The sequence below is a fragment of the Sander vitreus genome, chromosome 7, assembly GCF_031162955.1.
Source record: "Sander vitreus isolate 19-12246 chromosome 7, sanVit1, whole genome shotgun sequence".
In the NCBI taxonomy this organism is placed as follows: Eukaryota; Metazoa; Chordata; class Actinopteri; order Perciformes; family Percidae; genus Sander; species Sander vitreus.
Window position 1 is genome coordinate 26094420 of NC_135861.1, and position 18845 is coordinate 26113264.

Consider the following 18845-nt stretch of genomic DNA (forward strand, 5'->3'; position numbering starts at 1 on the left):
GTCCAATGGCCTATGTCAAATCTTCATCTGAAAAGTATAGCTGTGAAATAAATGTAGTGGAGTAGAATATATACAATTTCCCTCAAATGTATAATATAAATGTGTATATATCATAAAATAAATACTCAAACTACCATAAAACTACTTAAGTACAGTACTTGAGTAATATAAAGTAATAGTTACTGTCCATTCCAGCTTATGTTATTATCCTAACTGGTAGCCTAACTGCAAAAAGTTGCACTGAGACAACCAATAATAATAATGTCTCTAAACCATTAATAATGCCTCATCAGAGATTCATATACAGTATCTCACAAAAGTGAGTACACCCCTCACATTTTAGTAAATATTTCATTATATCTTTTAATGGGACAACACTGAAGAAATTACACTTTGCTACAATGTAAAGTATTAAGTGTACAGCTTGTATAACAGTGTAAATGTGATGTGAAGGGTGTACTCACTTTTGTGAGATACTGTACATGCTTGTGTTTCTTCCAACAAGTAATCTTCATTTAAAGGAGTTAAATAGTGGCAAGAAAAAGTATGTGAACCTTTTGGAATCTCATGGTTTTTTGAATACATTTGTCATAAAATGTGATCTGATCTTCATCTAAGTCAAGGGTATTGACAAACATAATGTGGCTAAAATAATAACACAACTGGGATTGGGGGTTTGAGTGGTTCTTTGCTAATGTTTCACTGCTGTAGGGTTGGTTCAAAACGTTCCTTTTACATTCATTTCATTGCAACATGTCACCATGCAGAGAAGGTCAAAGAGATTAAATTGAGGTGACATCTGACATTTCTGATGCAAACGTTCATTAAAGATGCAAAAGTGTTGAAGAGGAAGTTTGTTCACAAGAACAGCTGCAAACAGAAAGCGAGTCGAGTCAAACAGAAACAGGAGGGGAATTTGACGCTGGATTGACAACTACAGTCATTCACATGAGATCCAAATTATTCTGGATTCACTGAATACAAATGCATGAAAGTCATATCCAGTATTAAATATGCATTACTGGATAGGAAACAGAGTTGCAAAATATATTTCTATAACTTATAATCCTCTAATGACAAGACCGACGCTGCTCTGGTTTAAGAAAACGGGAGACAGCTTGGAATTAAAATGGAAGATGAACATTAGTCTACTCTTAGCGCACAAGGGTTTATAAATTAGTTGTCTTTTTTTAAATGTAATGTACAGTATGTTCACTTGTACTCTGTTACAAGTAAAAGTCTGCAACTTATACAACTTATGCAAAAGGCAGACGTAGTTAATATTTAAAGTATTAAAAGTACTCGTGAAAAAAAATGGCTCCTGGGATTGATATATTATATATTACAATATTGTTAATACGGTTAGTCATGACCGGTGCAAAAAAAAAAAAAAAGTAATGTTAACTTGGGTAAAAGAAACTTTTTCTCCTCATTCAGTTGTATGGCTTGTATGCATGTATGCCTTCTGAAAATCCTCATGTAGCCTACAGATAAAGCAATGTCATTCTTGTACTGGTGGTGCTTGTGTTTTAAATGCGAATGGGAACGGCCCTAATCTGCCAGTAAACGTTTCAGGAACATCAACAGGCAAATTTTGCAACCAAGCATTCAAAATGCTACACATTTCTCAGAAAGCTGTGAAGCAGACGACACTAAATGCATTGTTACATTTGAATCGACTTCTCAGAAAGACCACGTTAATAACGTTAAAATATATTTCCCACGTCCTGGTATTAAACACAATGCATCTTCTAGTGCTCATGATACATTTATTTATTTACATGCACAAAAAAACTTTTTTTTTTTTTTTATTTTTTTTTTATAAAAGGCTCCAACATACCTTTTTTTTTTTTTTTTTTTTTCTGAAAACCTTTCCTGGACAAAAAGTAAAAATGTTGACATGATTAAAACTGTTTAGTCACCGTGCTGAAGTGGACTGTACAGGCAACAAAGAGCTTCATAAACACTTCACACAAAGCTAATGCAAATAAGTACACAATATGGTACTAACTGAACTACAGTAGCAGATGTCAGCCGACACGGTTGAGTGGGAAGGTGTCACGGTGCAGCTCACAGCCCCATCACAGAGGGAAACACAGCAGCACCTGTTGAAGGAAGGAGAGTGCTTTCAATTCACTCTGACTCAGTTTCCCATGAAGCCGTCTACTCTGAAGTCGCTACGTCATTAGCATCCGCCCACACATGTAATTCAATGTTACGTCGTACTTTTTGGGCTACCTTGACCATCTCCAGTGTCCGATTCCGGGACTTTCCAGTCCATCTGGCGGCCTTTTTCGTACAGTCCCTTCAGGACCTTCCTCACTTCGTCGTTCCCCCCTCCGCGACTCAGCTCCAGGTACTTCCTGTAGAGCTGCAGAGCGGTGCGTGCGTCTTCTATGCTGTCGTGGGTTTCCCCCTGGATGCTGAGGTCTGGGAGCCACACAGACAAACGGACATTTAGGAATTCCGTGTCATCATGATTCCCACAGCTGCATCTCAACTGTTAAGCACCAGTTTACAATGCAGGTATTTGAAATGATCTAAATTATTCACTTCTTTGTATTAAAGCACAATATCTTGTTACCGTTTCTGCACTAGCTGCCACACTGCACATAGCTGTACATATCTGTCTATATGGTTCATACCGAATATCCATATTTATTATTGCTTTTCTTATAATAATACACTGCATATATCTATATTATTCTTACTACTATTATGTTACTGCTGCTACATTGCACATATCTGTACATGTTGTTCATACATTGTTCATATTACATAGCCATATTTATTCTGCTCTTATAAAAGGTAACTGCTAACACACTGCACACATTTATATTTAATTTATATTACTCTAAACCACCTTCTGAAAACCAACGGTATACTACTGTCTACACTGCACTATATTTCTTGTCCTGTCTACGCACCACCTGTCTATACCTGTCTATGTACTTTGTATATCGCATTGCACTTTTATGCTCTTTTTGCACTTCTGGTTGGACGCAAACTGCATTTCGTTGTCTTTGTACATGTACTCTGCACAATGACAATAAAGCTGAATCTAATCTAATCTTCGAGACATTTGAGACTTGAACAACTGCAAATCAACTGCAATCGACCAACTGACGTTTAAGCCCCCTGCCTGTCCACAGAAACGTCAGATGATCAGTTCATAATTTGGAAGCAGACATGAAGTTGGGTGTGCTTTATTTGCTTTGACCCTGAATCTGTGCTGCTGTCTACTTTATTGTTTTCTCCCTAAAGGTGCAATCACAGATTGTTTTGGCCACTTGGAGGCAGCAGAAACAAGCTGTAAAAACATGAACAAGTTATCACGTTTTAAGTTTATAAAGGTTAACTTGTTAAGCGTACGGTTGCTTATTTACACATCCAGCAGACACAGAGCAACATTAGCATTTATTTGGAGTCATATGTCTGTCCACCTGATAAATGTAAGTCCAATATTCACTCTTTTCCAGCTCCGTTTTTGTGTCTCTACCAACTCCTGAGGGGAAATATGTGTTTCTTTAGCTGCTAAATGCTCCACTATGTTCACCAGCTAGTCTCCAGCTGGGTCTGTCTGCTGTCTGGTGCTGAACAGGTGGTGTAGTGGATTGTTAGAGCTTTGCCACCTTCCGTAGATGTGAAAGAGAAACTACAAAATGCGGGCCGGAAAGCTGAACTATGAGCTGAAGGACGCTTTCAAAGCTCTGTAGAGTCGAAGTAACTGCAGTCGGGTGCTAATTCTCTGCAGATTCGTCACTGCGAGCGACCCCTTTCCCATCACACGCAGTCCTGTGATCTGAAATATTGATTCTAGCCGCCTGTACTTACCTAGAAAGTACCAGGCGAGAAATCTCAGAGAAATCATCCTCTTGCGGGGTAAATGGAACAGGTAGACCGTGTCGACGACTTGGTCCTTTAGAACCTGAAAAGCGGCAAAGAAACAGACTTCAGTCACCTGTGATCCCCTTACAGTGGTTTTAAGTATGCACTGCCATGCACTACACAGTCAACTGTAAACTTAAATTATTTACAAAACAAATCTGACTTGAGTTGTGAAATAACATACCAGGAGATTAATAACCCGAAAGTCCTTCTGTAATCCGTGACCAACAAAGCGGACTCCCGTGTCGATGAGGAAGCGCAGCTTTAAGTACGTGGACTTCAGTGTGGTCAAATGCTTTGAAGAAATCTTTGCATCCAGGTCTCCTGGTTTGATGCCAGAATATTGTGTCAAATAGTCCACCACCTGGGAGAAGAGACATTCAGAAGGGTCAGGTGTCTACACATACTACACATACTACTTGTACTGTACCTCTTCTTCAGGGTTAATGTTTCGTAACTAATGAATAAAGACTTTTCTATCAAGTGGGCAGAAAGTACTCCCTGTGTTGTCCTCGGGTCAAATTTGACCCGTTTTTCAAAGTAATTTATATCAGAAATATGGATTTCTTTCAACCAAATTGCCCAAAAATAAAATGGATGGTTCCATACAGCGTTCTTCAGGTAAAATTAATGATTACTTTCATTGAATTTTTGGGCGTTTTATTCAATTTTATAGCATTTGACTTTTTTTTTTTTTTAAATGGTTTCAAAACAGTATCCGAACTAAACTTTGACATATACCCATCTGTGAGCCACTCAACATCCTCTGAGCTTAACTATTAATTAAAATAATTCATAATTTCTGCTTTTTTAACTAAAAATGTATGTATAATTTCATATAAATGAGGTTTGTTGACCATGAATTCCAAGAATAAGTTTAAAACCTATTATTAAGCCAGCTCAGGTTTTTAAAAAAGCACCAGAAGCATGGAAAAAAGTGACAAATACATCATTTTCAGTTTTGACCTGGAAGGACAACAAGTTCATAGTTGATGGGAAGACAACACAAGGGTTCATCAGAGTTTTACAGCAATGTACTGTAAAGCACAGTGCTGGTAAATTTCCCTATTAAATAAGTAAGTTTTATCTACAAAGAATTACGGTATTCTTTAACATCTATCTTAACATCTTATTTTTGGCCCGTGGCCTTCCATCCAGATATAATTTGGCCCTTGATATGAAAGAATTTGGGCATCTCTGCTCTAGACAGACAAGGGACAAGGGACCAATCATCGTGACCCGAGCACAAGAAAAGATCAGGAAATCTTTCTGTAATGCTAATACTTATTTTTATTTTTTTATCAACACGAACAAAAGGACACCGTTTAATGACAATGAAGGCAACATGATAGAGGTAGTGACGGGGAAAAAGGTGTCAGTCAGGGCTATCCTGTCGGCACAACATTCAACACTTCCTTTAACACTTCCCTGTATTTTTGGCTGTTTACCTGCTCCTGAGTGGAGATGTAGTCATCGATGAAGGGCACCCCCTCGTTGGGCCCCTGGCCCCTCACACAGGTGATCCTGGCCACAGACATCTGGCTGGGCTTAATGGTCGACTTGGTGCCGTCACTGCGAAGCTCTGCCTCTTCCTGCAAACACACACACAGTCATAGGTCAGCTTTATTGGGTCCTATTCCATGAAGATTAAGACTTAATAACAAAAACAGTATTATTGTGAGCATAAACACACTGTAAAATGTAGAAATAATGTTTGATCATAGATATGACAAACATTTTACTATAAACAGAGCTTAACAATAAAGCATTATTCACATTGAGGTGATTCAAGTTAGGCTATCATTTTGTTTTTTTCATAATATATCAGGCCAATATTTCTCTTTTTTTTAGAATATCAGTTTGTCCATGTTTCCTTGCCAGAAAGAGAAGAGTTATGTTATTTTTTTTTTGTTCTGTTATGAAAGACGTCACTCCAACTCAACTCCTGTCACAAACAACGAAATCGAAAAGAATAATTTGGTAAACAGACCTCAGTAATAAAAGGTGGGATCTGCGATTCAGTTGATATTTGAACTGAACACCCAAACAAACACACCGCCTCCCGTCAGTGCTCCTTCAGAACGTTAGCAAAGTGAAAATGGAGTAGTATATGGGTTACCAGGTTTCTAATCGACTTTTCACAACTATGCATGCGCATGACAAAGACTTTGAAGAGTACTCATTATCGGACTCGCGATGGACAGTTTGAAAACAATAAAAAGATGAAAATCAATGCAGCAGAACCAGAGAGATATATATTTTTTTTAATTCCATGCATTCCTCTCCCTTTTCAGAACCTAACGCCTACATTAGCCACATTCCAACTGCGTCAGAGATTTGGGTGTGTTATGCTAGTAGCAGCTATTGTAGCTTTGAGACACTAGCCTGCAGCAGAGATGAGAAGCGAGCTACCGAGGTCTCACTTCTTTCTAACTCCACACCCCAAGATTTATTTTAATTTTCAAACCTTTAGTATTCAGCGCAAATTTATCAGACTATGCACAGCTCCCTCTGGAGCCACGAAAGAGTAATTTTTCACATATGCAGTCATACTCCCTAACACCTGTAAACAGACTTTGATGCGAGTTCTCCTTTAAGACAGAGAGTGAGGGATTGAGAGGAGAGATCATTATACAGAGCGTTGAAATATTTCAATCCAACTTCCAACTACAACTGAAAGGACACAAAGTCGCCTCTAGAAGTCTGAATATGTTGGTTTCTGCTGAATGTCAGGATGCAGCGCCTTTCAATACAGTTAAAGTAAGCAAGCCATGCTTCCAAAGTATGAGCAGGAGTAGGGGAGGAATCGGATTACTGACGGCTGATTGTATACTTGCCTTTACAGTCAGTTACTCAACTTGTAAACATGTTTTCTGATGACCTGGGTCCTCAGAGTAACCTGGTTTCATGAGTGCGTGTGAACATCCTGTGTGACAGAGTGCGGTAAACACACAGTGGCATTATAATCCAGACTCACCTGGTTGAGCGTGACAAACTCCGCGTCCAGCCCCACCAAGTCATTGGCCTGCGGCATCTCGCTGACCATGAGGGGGATGAAAGTGGCGTGACTCTTCCTCTGCTTCCGAGCCAACGAGGCCTCCGTCAGCAGCACGCTGGCGTCTATGGGATTTTTAACTGAGGCAAACAGCAGGGCATGAGCAGGGAAATGAATGAACGCCAACCTTTAAAACCAACCAAGTAAAGTGTCCTAAAACTCACTGCGGAGGTCGTATTTGGTGTGGTAGTTCCTCTTGGCGTAATACAGAATGCCTGGCACTTTCCAGCTCACATCAAACTGAGCAGCTTCGGTCTTTGACAAACAAAAAAAAAAAAAAAAAAAAATTACAATACTTTTACAGGACTCCAAACGTGACATTTCATTAACATAAATGAAAGCAAATATTTACCTTGTCAATTGGCTCAATTAAGAAATCATTGAAGAGGTACCACTGCTGATGTGTGACTCCCTGAAACAAACAAACATTTTAAAAGTCCGTTTTCAAACACAGATTTGATGTGACCCAGTATAAAACATCAACGACACTTTGGCTCAACTTCGCAAGACTCTCTCAGACTGTATTTTCCAATGTAAGCTCACCTCCTTCCTTTGATGGTAGGTCTCTCCCACCTTGATGTGTGCAACCAAGTTCCCACCTGTGCGAGCGTCCAGGATATGAGGCACCGTGACCACCAAGTCGTAAACAGAGGCGCCCTCCTCCTCTTCAGCAGCACTTAACTGATCGGAGACCATGTTAACGAGTCGTTAGTTGCATGTACTGTAAATCTTAACTCACAGAAAATAACGAATCAAAGTCAGTGTTTTAATCAAACGCTTCCTTGCTCACCTCCTCTCCTTCGGGCCAGCTGCTGATCTCCAGTCCCTGGCTTTTGCTGATGGACATCTTGAGAGTCAGAGGGATCCAGACGTGTCGCAGATCCTCCGCCCGCGTGTCGAAGGTGATGCCCTCCATGCTGCACATGTCCTCCCCGCTACAAGGACGTACAGTTTTTGTGTGATACGTTAATTGCAGAGCTGAAACAATTAGTCAATTAGTTGCTAGGCAGCAAATTGATTAGAAACTAAATTATCTATAAATTGCTTAAATCAGTTTTTGCCAGACGTGATAGAGACAGCTTCTCTTCTTCAGGATTTGATGGTCTCCTCTCTTTTATATCATTTTTGGCTCTTGTTTGGAACCAAACAAGATAGTCAAAGGGAAACTACAATGGGGCTTTCCTTTACCGTTTTCAGATGTTTTATTGACTGAATCAAATCAAAAACCTTAATCCACAATAGAAATAACCAATGATGCAACCTTATTTATTTGATATTATAAGAGATCTTACTCCAAGCACCACTCGGTGGGCATGGGTGGGGGCTCTTTGGGTTTTGGAGGTTCCTGCGCCTCTTTCTGCATGGCCTTGTTGAAGGCGTACTGTGAAGAAAAAAGAAAAACAATCACATAATTAATTTAACTAACGGCAGGCAAGTCATGAATTAATCTTGAAAATGCATTGGAAAAGGATGGAAATGAAACCAAAATGACATGTATTCAGTTACCTCCGCCTGAACCTTCCAGAATTCAGCCTCTTTAGCACTGTTCACCTCGCAGTTGATGACCAGCACATCTGGAAGACATCGGATGTTGCGTGTCTGCACCTACAGTAGCACGCAGAAACACTGTCATGATGCAGAATAGGGTGGAAATCAGACAAATATGAGCTGCTGATGGGTCTGAGTGGGAGCTGTAACTCACTGTGGGTTGATACTTCTCACAGTTTTCACACCACGCCTGAGTGCTCTGCTCCAGACAGATGCTTTTCTTCAAGATCTCAGCAAAGTCGTATTCCTTTACGGTTTTTTCTGAAGAGTCAAAGAGAAATGAATATGTTGTCTTTTATCAGCCCCAGGCTCCCTATACACCAGTGTCTCAGGGCAAGACAGCTACACAAGACTATCCTTGCCCAGCAGTGTGAAAGAGTACTTTAAAAGCACCTTGAGAGTTCTGTTCAGGGTAATGCATGGTGAAGAGCAGCGTGAGGGAGGAGCGGACCGTCTCCTTGCCACAGCGACACAGGCTGCTGTTCTCAACTTCACATCCAAACAGTTTTCCGATGGCGGACTCCCCGGAGGAACCCAGAGAACTGTATAAATGGATCATCGACACAACACAAACAAATTACATCTGCCCTTAACTTGTTTTTGCAAAAGCTTTTTGCCTAGTAGGGCTGGGTATCGTTCAGAAATATTCAAATACCGGTACCAATACCGTGACCTCGATACCAGTTCCTAAACAATACTTTTTTACAATATCAATTTCATAAAACAAAAAGAATTTACAACATTGCACGTTCCGGCACAAATCTTTTTATTTATTTTTCAGCTCGTACTACGTGAGCCCTGTCTCTGTGTGCAACGTAACGTTTTTCCTGCGTGTCTCTACGACGTGTGATGCTAAACAGCCAATCACAGACATTATTATTATTAGATCTTGGTAGAGGCATGCTCATTAGGTATTGAAATTGGGTACTGAATGATGAGGCATTTTTAGACACTCTAGATACTTTAGAGGCAATTCGGTCGGTGCCTAAAATGTATTGAATTTGGTACCCAGCCCTAGTGCCCGGAATACTTTCAGACTCTGTCCTGGACGTGTTGGAAGCTTTTTATTTGACTGCTCTGACCTGCTGCTGGCTCCCCTGTAGGCCTGTGGGCCCTCCTGTTCCTGTGTCTCCTGGTGGAGCTGGGTGAGGATGAAGCGGTTCCAGCTCTGGATTAAGCGGCCGAGTCTGGCCTTCCCCGTTTGCTCATCTGAGTCCGCGAGGATCAGACCCAGCGCTGAGGCTTCTGGGATGGTACGAAACGCTCGGAGGAAGTTACTGGCCTTGAGAGGAGGAGATAGAAGAGGTTGGATTGGGAAATGTACGTGGGAGGCAATGTGCAGTTGCAACACAATGTGGATTAGGGATCAAACTTCTGTTATTCAGAGTAACAATAACAAATATGTACCTGACATGGATCTCCTCGTGACAAATCCAACATGTGGAAGAGGAAGCCGAGCTCACAGGCCAAGCAAAACTCCTTCTGGCACAAATGATTCTGCACTAGACACCGGATTGGCTCCAGGAAATATAATACCTAATGTGCCAACACAGAAACAGGAGAAAAACAACTCTGCATTGGTCAAAAAAAACAACAATCTTTATTTAATATCACTAAAACCCTTCCTTGTTTCTTACCTGGATCATGCAGTTGCAGTAGGCGTTGGGGATGTGAGGCTCCAGGCCAGCAAACAAGGTTCTGTTGTAATGTTTGAAGTCAAAGTCCTCCAGTCCAAGTTTGGAGTATTTAATTGTGACCTGATGCCGCAAAAAGATCAAACTATATTTTTCATTTTTATACAAAGCAACAGTAAACAAAAATTTTAACACAAAAAAAATCTGCTAAAAACCATAATGACATGCATCGAACCTTTCTGTACTTTTTGGGCACCATGTAGAGGTGTGGCTCTTCATCACGCCCAATTGGTGATTCAGGCACCTGGTTGTAATTATCATAATCGAGCTCCACATCTTTGTAAGGAACCTGAAACCAACACAGAAAATAGATATTCGATTGAAATTAGGGCTGTGCAATTAATCAAAATGTAATTGTGATTATGATTTCAGCTCCCAATGACAAAAACAGAATAATCGAGAAAAACTATTATTTAGCTCATTACATTTTGCAAGTCAACTCTTATTTTCTCTTGTGTTCTGAATGAAAAAATAAAGTTTAAATAGGAAGAGTATTAAGGCAAATTTCACAGTTGTATGCAGGGTTTTTTTTACGGTTGATTTATTTAACTTTTTCCACTGTTTTTTTAAGTTCAATAATTGCAACATCTTTCCAGAAGTCAACGAGTAATCGTGTTAAATTACCGTGATTTCAATATTGACTGAAATAATCGTGATTATATTTTTTTCCATAATCGAGCAGCCCTAATTGAAATCTATGTACAAACGTGACACTGCTAATTAGTTTGTTTTCCAAATCTGAATATAGTGGAAATGACTCAACACTAAGGCTGTTAACAAAATATGTGTTTTGTTGTTTATGTGTTTAACCATTTCACGTTTTTTGACGGCTTCCACAACAACAAATGGCTGATGTAAAGTAAAGATCTACATTGTATGTTTTCAACATGCCTGGTTCCGCGGGCGGGTACGAGGATTTGCTGCGTAACCAATGAAGCCAACCGTTTTCATTGTGCGCAGGATTTCTGGGTCCACGGGGGGAGCTCGTCTGTTGGAAAGAATAGTGTTTTTAGAGGAAAACCTTTAATAAATGGGAGCAGTTAAAAAATAAACAAACAGGGAACGCTCACCACTGGCCAAATGCTGTAAGTGATACCCTCAGATGCCAGTTTATTAGGTACACCTAGCTTTAACACAGAAAAACTAACAAATTTTTTTAATACAGATTTTATACCAATTAATCAGTTATATACAAATGTGATGTGGTCCTCATCTTGTTTCAAATGGTTCCATTTGTGACTCACAACATGATAGAGTCAAACACTGACATAACTTCAAGAGAACTATTTAGTCATAGCTGCAGAAAAGAGAAATGAATAACTTCCAGTGACTAAATATTTTCAGGGTATGTGCAGGGAGATCATACATCCCAGTGTGATGTTGGTTTGATGTTGGTTTGATGTTGGTATGTAAAAGTTCACCACAAGTTAAAAGAAAAAGCAGGCAATGTTCTTTATTACTGCTGTCGTTGGCAAATCCCACGAAGAGACTAAAACCAACAATGCGTTCGTCTGTCTCTCAATACTTTCCAACTTCCCTATCTTGTCTATTGCACCTAGTCCCAAGCCCATTGGTTCCCACAGAACATGTCACTAATATATAGTTTCACGTTTAATAAAGGCTGAATGATTTCCTAAAACGGTTGGTATTAAAAAACGTATTTGCTGGGAACAATTTGTGGCTGCAGATTTGGTGCACTGCTGATTATTTCTAGCAGCAGGATGGTGTATTTGAGGTTGACTTGAGATTAACTGTAGTGCCCATGAATTATATAAAAATGGGACATTTCAACTAGTGCACAGTGTGGCTTACTGGTGTGTTTTTAAAAGTGTGCGGACAATTATGGAGCTCTAAGATGCAGAGGAATAACTTACATAATCTCTGGATACACCGAGAATACATATTAGTGTTGTTGCTTTCATTTAGCGTTTCTAATTACCAGTCATACAAAACCAGCTGAGCTAAAGACAAATACAGTAGTATACTCCTACCTGGGGCTGGGTGTAGCCACTGCAGTGGACCATTCCGACAGCAGCTGCTCTGTGCTGGTCAGTGGCATGGGGATAAGCGAGAGGGGCAGCAGGTCGTGGTTCCAGTCCAGCTGAGGCAGCGTGTCCACAAGGCAAGGCAGAGCAAACTCTGTCTCCCGGGAGTAGTCATTAAATGAAACCTCTGGAGCGTCCGACCACAGGTGCACGCATCCCCCAGAGTCCCCGAAGGCCAAGGCTTGTTTGCTGGACGATACATCAAAACTCATGAGCACCTGGCCCACAGTGTTGACGTGAAAAATGTCTGCCATATTGGCGAGTCCAGTGGGCTCACAGAACTGGCACTGACCTGGACGAATAAACAGGAGGTGGAACATTACTTCCAAGCTACATTCAAAATTCCTTTTATTGTCATTCAGCAAAACACAGAAATGTAAAGCAACAAAATTACGAGTATCGCTCCTTTTAAAAACGCAGATTAAAAACAGCGTAATCAATAGCGCTCTATGAATATATATAAAAAACAGAATAAATAATTTCCAGAAGAATATTTGTCCGTACGACTATGTGATGTATTGCACTTGTAAATGAATAAATAGCATTGCAATTTGCATAGTAAAGCACAGTTTAGTGGTGTTATGTGACAGTATTCAGGAAACATTTTCACTCAATTAGCTGAACTACTAAGGTGGTAACGGTAACTAAATAATGGTACATGTAGCCTGGACAATCATTTGCAAGTACCACTATTCAGGAAACACTTCCACTGTAGTTACTTAGGTATTAGAGTGTGATGCTAAAATACTAAAATGATGATATTATAATGTTAAGCATGTGTCACATTTATTGACCAAACTCTCCAAGAGAAATAAGTCTACAAAGACACTGACTACAGAACTGGCATGAAGGTAACCCCACTTTGCCTTGCTGATACCTGTCTGGGAGATGATCGCCAGGCGTGACGTGTAGGTCGGAATGAAGCGCAAGAAGAGGGGGTCCACATGCACCTGAAGGGGCGTTACAGCTCGCATCATACGGAGGTCATACACCATGAGGAATCGGTCGCACGCCAACCCATTCATCCCTCGGCTGGAGAACCCGCACGCAGCCAGAAGGTTTCCATGAACGTCGAAGTCTGAGAGGCTGCCAGAGAATGCATCAAACTCATGCTCCGTCTTGAAACTACGCAAGTCCCGAAGGGTTATCTGTTTTTAAACACAGGGTGAATGCGAGCGCTCTGTAAACCAGAAAAATGTCTTTCACAAACTGATTTGATCAAGTCGTCCTTACCTTGCCAGAGGTGTGTCCACAGAAAAAGAAACGACCGGTTTGACGCATTATTGCCACTCCAGGTACCTCAACAGTGAACTGTCAAGTGCGCATGACAAAACAATAAACATTCAATCACTTGCTTTTACGTATGTTATTCTTATATTAAATGGCAAATTATATCATGTTGCCTTGTGATGCATGCATAGATAGTTGGGGATCTTGATAAACTTTATCCCAATCTCTCACCTTTTGAGTTTCTTGAACCGTATTCAAGTCAAATTCAACCGCATAGTTTTGTAATCCACCTATGAGCAAGGTGTTGTTATCGGTCATGAGAAGACTGTGCATATCAGCTCCTTCCTCCATCCTGGAATGCAAGCATACATTATCAATAATCATAAACTTAAATCAATGAATTCTGTGAGAGAATACATAAGTTTAAGGCTGCAGTTTGTCTAAACTCAATCTCAATCAAAGAACAAGGACATTTGTTCCAGTCAATACTTTGTGACACTTACGGGTAATCAAACATAACAAGGCCCCCACGAGTGTGGCATTTAAGGTTACACTTGGAAAGGAACAGGACGCCTGTTTCCAAACTCTGAATGTGTCTGATGTCATCTGCTGCATGTGCTTGGAAAGAGGAGTGGCGGCCCATTGTAGGTCCGAAGAACGAGGTCACATGACCCTAAAGAGAATAATTGAAGGAATAGGTATTTATGCATCTTAATTAAGCAGCCGGCATGTTTTAGAAAGCCTATATAATCAATTCATAATCTTACTCTGTGGTTTCCCATCCAGAGCATTTCCTCCTGGAGATCAAAATGTGTTGCTGTGACTGGGATGCCAACTTCTGAAACTGCACTGTGTAGCTCTGAGAACATCCCCTCCATGAGGTGCACAGGCTCGGGGCCTGTCACGGCAAGCCCCTCTGGGTCAAGCTCCACACCCTGCAGTAAACTGGGGTTAAGGTGGGGGTCCATGGAGGGCTCCATCCCCGTGTCCAGAGTCCCGTGAAGGCTGGGTGGGTACTCACCCATCCCAGCGTCAAGACCGTCAAAGTTCATCATGGGTACAGCTAAATCAACCTGCAGAGGAAAAACACCTTCTGTAAACAATAATACCACCCCCTCACTTTTCTTGATTGTTTTTAATAAACCAAACTCTTGTATCGACCCATAAGATTATCTTTAGGCTAACTTTAATGTTAGCTTTGGCTTGGCTAACAGTAGCCCCAGAAGCTAACGATATAGTGAACTGCTAGAAAAAGCCTTCAAAGCCAAGGTTGCATTCATTTCTGGAATGTGTCAAAAAAAAAAAATCTAAGTTAATGTTTCATCACTTAGCTAGCTACAACAGTTGTGGCTCATTATTGGTCAGCTAGTTGCCGTTAACGGTTAGCTTATTTAGCAAACGTTAGCGTGAGCCAGACACACAGCACATTTTGTCAGTTGCTATCCAAAATATACTCACATTACTGGAGAGTGTGTGTTTCAAAAATAATGAACGATTTGAAATATCAATATAAAGTTTACACCAACCTCCTATTGTGATACGATTTACCGTAGAGGAATCCATGCTCACTGCCGTCACAACAATAACATGCACACACAAAAAATTAAAAATGAAATACTTCCGGAGCAAACAGGGGTGCGTTCAAGACCCTCAGTGTCCCCGCAATAATATTACTCCTCAGCATTTATCTGACAGCTATTAGTAAATGGTTACTTTTTAGTTCAAGATTTATACATAAAACATATGATCAGTTTATAAAATATAAATTGTGATAGATTTACTACCCAATAGCAGGCTATATCAGGTTGTTAAAATCAACTCAACTCTACAGAAATATATCAGTAATATTCCAATATCTGTGTATGATGACTAGAACTCTGAACGGGGACATTTTACATGAGTACTTTTGAGATTCTAAGTAGCCTACATTTTGCTGTCACTACTTCTGTAGGCATACGTAAGATTTTGAACGGAGTATTTTTACTTTTAATGGAGTACTTTGATACTGTGGTATTGCTACTTTCACTCAGGTAAAATATCTGAGTACTTCTTACACCGCTGGCTATTAGTTTGAGATAATTTTATGAATTGCAAATTTGCAGAGCTATGAATCCATAGAATCGACGAGTCGATCAACAGAAAATTAACCGGTAACTACTTTAATAATTGATTCAATCATTGAAGTAATTTTTCATACAAAAATGCCAAACACTCTCTTGTTTCAACTTTCTAAAAATGAGAGGATTTGTTTGTTTTTTCTGTTTTATATCATATTATACTAGATATCTTTTGGGGTTTGGACTGTTGATCGGACAAAACAAGACATTTGAAATTGATTGATTTATTAAAAAATAACTGGCAGAATAATCGATACGTTTAACTACCATTAGTTGCAAACCTACGCATTTGTTTTGAGAGTTTGCACCATAGAAGCACTAAATAAACTGAAATGATGAAGGCTTTACGTAGGTCCCTGTGTCAAATTATTGTCAAATTATTGTTTTAAAAGAGTGGGACTGGGATGAAAGGGTGGTTAAAATGGGCCCACGGCATAAGTTTGCCCTAGGACCCCCTACTGAATGATCCCAGCCCTGGTCTAAACAGTACAAAATATTACCTTTAGTATAAACATCGTCCATGTACTAAAAGTCAACAAATTGAGCAGCAAATGTATTGTTTTCTGTACATTTAAATTGGTAGTAGGCTATCAGTTCTCTTTCCACATTTACCAATGTTTGAAATGAATGAATAAATAAATCAATGACAAAAAAAGTCTGCTTTGTTTGATCATTGTTTGGTGCGCTAAGTGAGTCAGTTGCATTATATCTATATCACCCATGGATGTATTAAGAGAATGATATTACTAGTAAAACCATAAATGGGAAAGATTAGGGAAGCACAAAAATATTGCATGCCTTCCCTTATCATTTCCTTTCCTTAAAAAAAAAAAATTCGGTTGAAAGGCAAAGGTTTTTCTCTGGTAGAGCAGAGGGGCAGACACTGATGGAAAGTTTGTCCAATCAGTGAGAATTCATTCATTCTCACACTGTAATGTAAAGGTTAATCTCACTTCCTCGACATAGCCATAGATGTGAAACTTGATTAGGACACATATAGGTTAATTGGTGTGTCACACTTACCAGTATTGTCTATCACACACACAAAGTTGTATTATATTATAAGTGTAAATCATTTCAGATAATAATATTGAGTATTTTACATTAAAGTAACCCCATATTGATGACTGGAGATTTGAAAATACATTAAATATGAAAAACAGAGGGATATTTAATTTAATATTAGAACATTTTTTAGATTAGAAAAAAAAACCTTGTTCATACTTGCCCAGGGTAAGTTTACCTTGCCTTTTTCAGTGGTGGAAAGTAACTAAGTACATCTACTCAAGTACTGTACTTAAGTACAGTTTTGGCAAACCTGTACTTGTCTTGAGTATATCCATCTTATGCTACTTTATAGGCTACTTCTACTCTACTACTACTACAACACTTAGGCCTATAGTTACTTTTTACATATAAAAACATGATACACTTACATGCAGTAGTACTAATCTACCCAGTTGTATACGAAGTATCTCAAATTATTAAAATGCTCTTATTCGTTAGGGATGAAAACTGAATAATATTCTATAACACGTGTTCCAGGCACGTCCAGCTGGGAGGAGGGCTCGGGGAAGACCCAGGACTAGGTGGAGGGATTATATCTCCAACCTGGCCTGGGAACGCCTCAGGATCCCCCAGTTGGAGCTGGTTAATGTGGCTCGGGAAAGGGAAGTTTGGGGTCCGCTGCTGGAGCTGCTCCCCCCGCGACCCGATACCGGATAAGCGGACGAAGATGGATGGATGGATGTGAAGCAATGGTGCATAGGCTACTGAGTAACTGTTACTACGCATCTTTTTGATAATACAGGACGTTCACGTGTAATAAAGTATTTTTTGCAGTATTCCCATCTCTTATTTCTTATTTATTTTACTAAGTAAATCTTTGTCTACTTCTTCCGCCACTGGTTTTTTTTCTTCCCTTTTTGTGTCAATGACAATTACATAATATTATGTAATTATTCTGACCTCATATTGCTCAGTTTTCCTGATTGTGCGTTACGTCATGATTGATTTGCACTCAACATCAACTCACCTGAGGGATGGGGGAAAGCCCTGTGAAGTCATAGTGTGCCTCTTAAAAGTAGCGGAGGCTCAACACAACACTCACATCACTCACAGCAGGAGACACCGACCGGACACAGCTCACTAAGAAAAAAGAGAGAGGAGAAGAAAAAACACACACACAATGGATTCTTGTTTCGCGACTCTTGCTGCTTTCATCTCGCTTCTCGCGGCTGCGTCCTGCGCTCCAGCCGTGCACTCTCTGCAAGATGCATGTGCGGATGTGCGGAGCAGCTCTCTGGAACTCAATCACATTGCCCAAACTGTATCAATAGAGGTAAGTGCTTTTATTTTATTATTATTGCAAAATACACTCACACATATTGGAAATAACATTTCCATACAGCCTCCGGAATATGTTTTGTTCACTCAAATTATGTTATATATGCTTCTTTTTTTTTTTTTAACAAATATATTTTCATGTTGAAGCATGTCTTTTATCTAACTAAGAGTATGTTATCAGCAATATTAGCGATTAGCAATTAGCTATTTTATTGTCAATTTTTGTGTGTGCTGACTGGGCAGATTTTTCTCACTTGAAACTATCATTAGTGTTATATTGGCTCCACTTATTTAGGTATATTGACTTTAAATTAGCAGAATATACCAGCATTCATTGCTTGATATCTTTATTGTTTTTTTTTTTTATATAATGCAACATTGTTACTGAGCATGTATGTCTCAAATCTATCTGTAAAGGCAAGAAATGGATCCAAGCATGAGACAAATTTCGACACTGCTCTTGTTTGGATGGAGGCCGAAGACATGTGTGACCCAGAGAGCCTCAAACAGAAGTCTACGGTAAGCAACAAAACCAACAATACATGAAACAAATATCACATGAATGTCAGTATATGCAATCATATCAGTGACAGCAAGCAACAAAAAAAACAATGAATTACTGATTGTGATGTGACGTCTTTCTCTTCTTCCTCAGACATGTCTTGGGAAGATACTCGATGTCCTGATGAGATACAACTCTGCAGTGGAGAGGGTTGCTGGATTTCAAAGCTGCTCAGAGTTTGTCAGCAAAATGAAACCGGCGATGCACAAACTGCACAAAGACATGAGAAAGTGTGTGATGTCAAAGGCAGGGATGGATGACCAGAAGGTAAGCTCGGTCTCCTGAAATTAAATGTAAAAAAAAAAGAAAAAAAAAAGACAGGTTTATCAGAAGTCTGTGCGTCATTTATCTGATCAAAAT

The 18845-nt window shown here is 39.7% G+C and overlaps 1 protein-coding gene across 2 annotated transcripts; it reads right to left on the reverse strand.

The window, feature by feature from the left end:
- Positions 1–1755: 1755 nt before the first annotated feature.
- pan2 (poly(A) specific ribonuclease subunit PAN2) lies at positions 1756–15087 on the reverse strand. Of its 2 annotated transcripts, none has more exons than XM_078255664.1 (26): positions 14987–15087; positions 14228–14533; positions 13964–14133; positions 13692–13812; positions 13464–13541; positions 13108–13378; positions 12177–12522; positions 11077–11173; positions 10361–10474; positions 10129–10248; positions 9899–10027; positions 9574–9773; positions 8885–9033; positions 8646–8752; positions 8450–8548; positions 8236–8324; positions 7734–7878; positions 7487–7624; positions 7296–7355; positions 7108–7198; positions 6866–7023; positions 5337–5480; positions 4073–4252; positions 3835–3928; positions 2239–2430; positions 1756–2105 (listed from the first exon to the last, which is right to left on the reverse strand). In XM_078255664.1, the coding sequence occupies exons 2-26, from the start codon at positions 14513–14515 to the stop codon at positions 2071–2073; spliced, it is 3615 nt and encodes a 1204-aa protein (XP_078111790.1). In that variant the 5' UTR covers positions 14516–14533; positions 14987–15087; the 3' UTR covers positions 1756–2070. The 2 variants fall into 2 exon arrangements, with proteins under 2 accessions (XP_078111790.1, XP_078111789.1); XM_078255663.1 differs by having other exon boundaries at positions 2227–2430.
- Positions 15088–18845: the final 3758 nt, after the last annotated feature.